We start from the raw sequence: 2,010 nt of genomic DNA, 5'->3' as shown, positions 1-2,010 counted from the left end.
ACAGGGCACAGCCAGTCCCAGCCGCTGCTTGGCTGCAGACGTGGCAGCAGTGGTTTTATCCCTTGGGAGAAGGAGGATCTCTCCGTGGCTCGAGGCGACCCTGACCAACTCCACCCAGTCACTTCCCGTGGCTGGATGGATCAGGAAAAAACAGCGAAAGAAGTGTAACCAGGCGCAGGATCTGGGCAGTAGGAGGGAGCAGGACAAGAGGGGTACTCGACCTGGGCAACTGTTGCAAATGTTGCCCTGGTCCCCCCTGAGCCCGGACTGCGGGGACGGAGCGGAGGACAGAGAGGAGGTTGCAGGCACTGGAGCCCCTGCAGCAGCCACGGTCGTTTCCTGGCGACAAGAAGGATCCTGGGGGTCCCTCCAAGGACCGTCCCCTTCAGTTGATGGGCTCGTACTCAGAGTAGCGTTTCCTCTGAGCGAAGAGGACCACGCAGCTGCCCACCAGGAGCATCACCACGGGGGTGCCCAGTGCCACGGCCATGATGGAGATGACGAGGGGGGAGAAGGTGTCCTCGGGGGGCTGCCCAAATCCCAGCAGCGCCGACCTGCAGGAGGGGATGAGACAAATCAGCCACAGAGATGGGGACCAGCTGTGTCCCACGGGTGGAATATCTGGGGCTTTCTACTCCGACAGGGTCAGGTCAAGATTCCTTGGCAGGATCCCCCAGGCGGCAGGAGAGGGTCTCCCAGACTGGGGGAGGGGGGAGGGAATGTGCCAATAAACCGCAAAACTCCTTGCTGCGGGATCACAAGAAAACACAGACTTTTGAAAGGAGACAGTTATTAGAGAAACCCTCTCCCCCAGCAGTTCCCCAAACTGCAAGTTATTAGTGGCCGGGAGAGCATAATTTCACGCACGATGGAGCCCACTCACCAGCTGAGGTAGCGCTTCTCCTGGTAACCCTTTCCATCCTCTCCCCCAAAAGAGATATTGATGGCACTGATGGTGTAGGTGCTGCCTACACCCTCCCCAAAGTAGGCGTGGACAATGCCGGACACGGGCAGGGTCCAGTTGGCCGCTTGCAGGCCGCGAGGCCGGCACTGGATGCTGTCCTCGCGCCTGGGGGTCTGGGAGCCGTAGGCTGTCGCCTTCCACTGCAGGAAGCTGAGCGTGGAGCTGTCATTTTGGGACTTGGCTACCAGGGAGAGCATCTGGTGGAGGGAGAGCAACGGGCGGTGAAGCGAGGACAGGAGACGGTCTTCCTGCCAGGGTGAGCAGGAGCGGGGAGCCACAGGTTGCCCAGGCTGCTTCCTCCAGATCCCCCTCACCCTCGTTCCTGCAGCAGGGGATGTCCCCAGGCCCCATGCTCACCCCGCACTCACCTCAAAGATGGTGGGAGTGTACTCATCGTCGATGGAGCGTGTCGAGCGCAGCTTCTGCACCACCCCTGTCTCCTCCACCATGGCCAGCTCCAGCACAAATCGGGAGCTGTTGCCCCGCGGCACCACCCCAGCCAGGACAAACTCCACTTTAGAGCTGTTTGCCGTGTGCAGGAGGCTGGGCAGGGGCCCGTCACGGCCACTGGCCTCGTAGGCTGTCACCTGCAAGGGACACAGGTCAGAGGGACGGCACAATCACCGGTTGGGACACCAGGGAGCAACATTCCCTCTCTAGAAGGTGCTTTGGACATGATATTCACCGTGTTCTCCCTACAACACCCCAGGGCGGTATATACTCGCTCTCTGCCCCTGTGGCCTTACCCGAAACGCCAGGCTGCCGTTGGAGAAGCTGCCGCTGGGGTCAGTGGCCGGGATGCCTGTGAACTCAGCCGTCAGGGCCGTGTGGTTCAGGGTGCGATTGACGCTGTCCCAGGCAAAGTCAGACAGGTCGTACGTGGGGTAGAAGAGCTCTTCCAGCGTTTTGGCCTCGCTGTACTCAAACACCTAGGGAGAAGGAAGGGGAGAGGGGCTGGGAGCCAACAGCAGGTGCTGCGCACACCACCGCGTTGTGCTACGGTCCCCAGGCTGCCGTGCGCCGGGCCGCCGCTGCCGCCAGGGGGG

General features: G+C 61.6%; 1 protein-coding gene across 1 annotated transcript in view; it reads right to left on the bottom strand.

Annotated features, from left to right (window-relative positions):
• Window positions 1-143: 143 nt before the first annotated feature.
• Window positions 144-2,010, bottom strand: part of LOC103913887 (chromosome unknown open reading frame, human C1orf85) — a 2,252-nt gene continuing 385 nt past the window's right edge. The window contains exons 2-5 of the mRNA XM_009320466.1: window positions 1,711-1,893; window positions 1,333-1,551; window positions 884-1,161; window positions 144-554 (exon numbers count right to left, since the gene is read on the bottom strand). Coding sequence (XP_009318741.1) covers window positions 386-554; window positions 884-1,161; window positions 1,333-1,551; window positions 1,711-1,893 — 849 coding nt within the window. The 3' untranslated portion in view covers window positions 144-385. The remainder of the gene's footprint in view (window positions 555-883; window positions 1,162-1,332; window positions 1,552-1,710; window positions 1,894-2,010) is intronic.

The sequence above is a fragment of the Pygoscelis adeliae genome, unplaced genomic scaffold (assembly GCF_000699105.1).
Source record: "Pygoscelis adeliae isolate BGI_AS28 unplaced genomic scaffold, ASM69910v1 Scaffold153, whole genome shotgun sequence".
Classification (NCBI taxonomy): domain Eukaryota; kingdom Metazoa; phylum Chordata; class Aves; order Sphenisciformes; family Spheniscidae; genus Pygoscelis; species Pygoscelis adeliae.
Note: the sequence above shows the minus strand (reverse complement) of the source record. Positions and strands in the feature narration are given on the sequence as shown.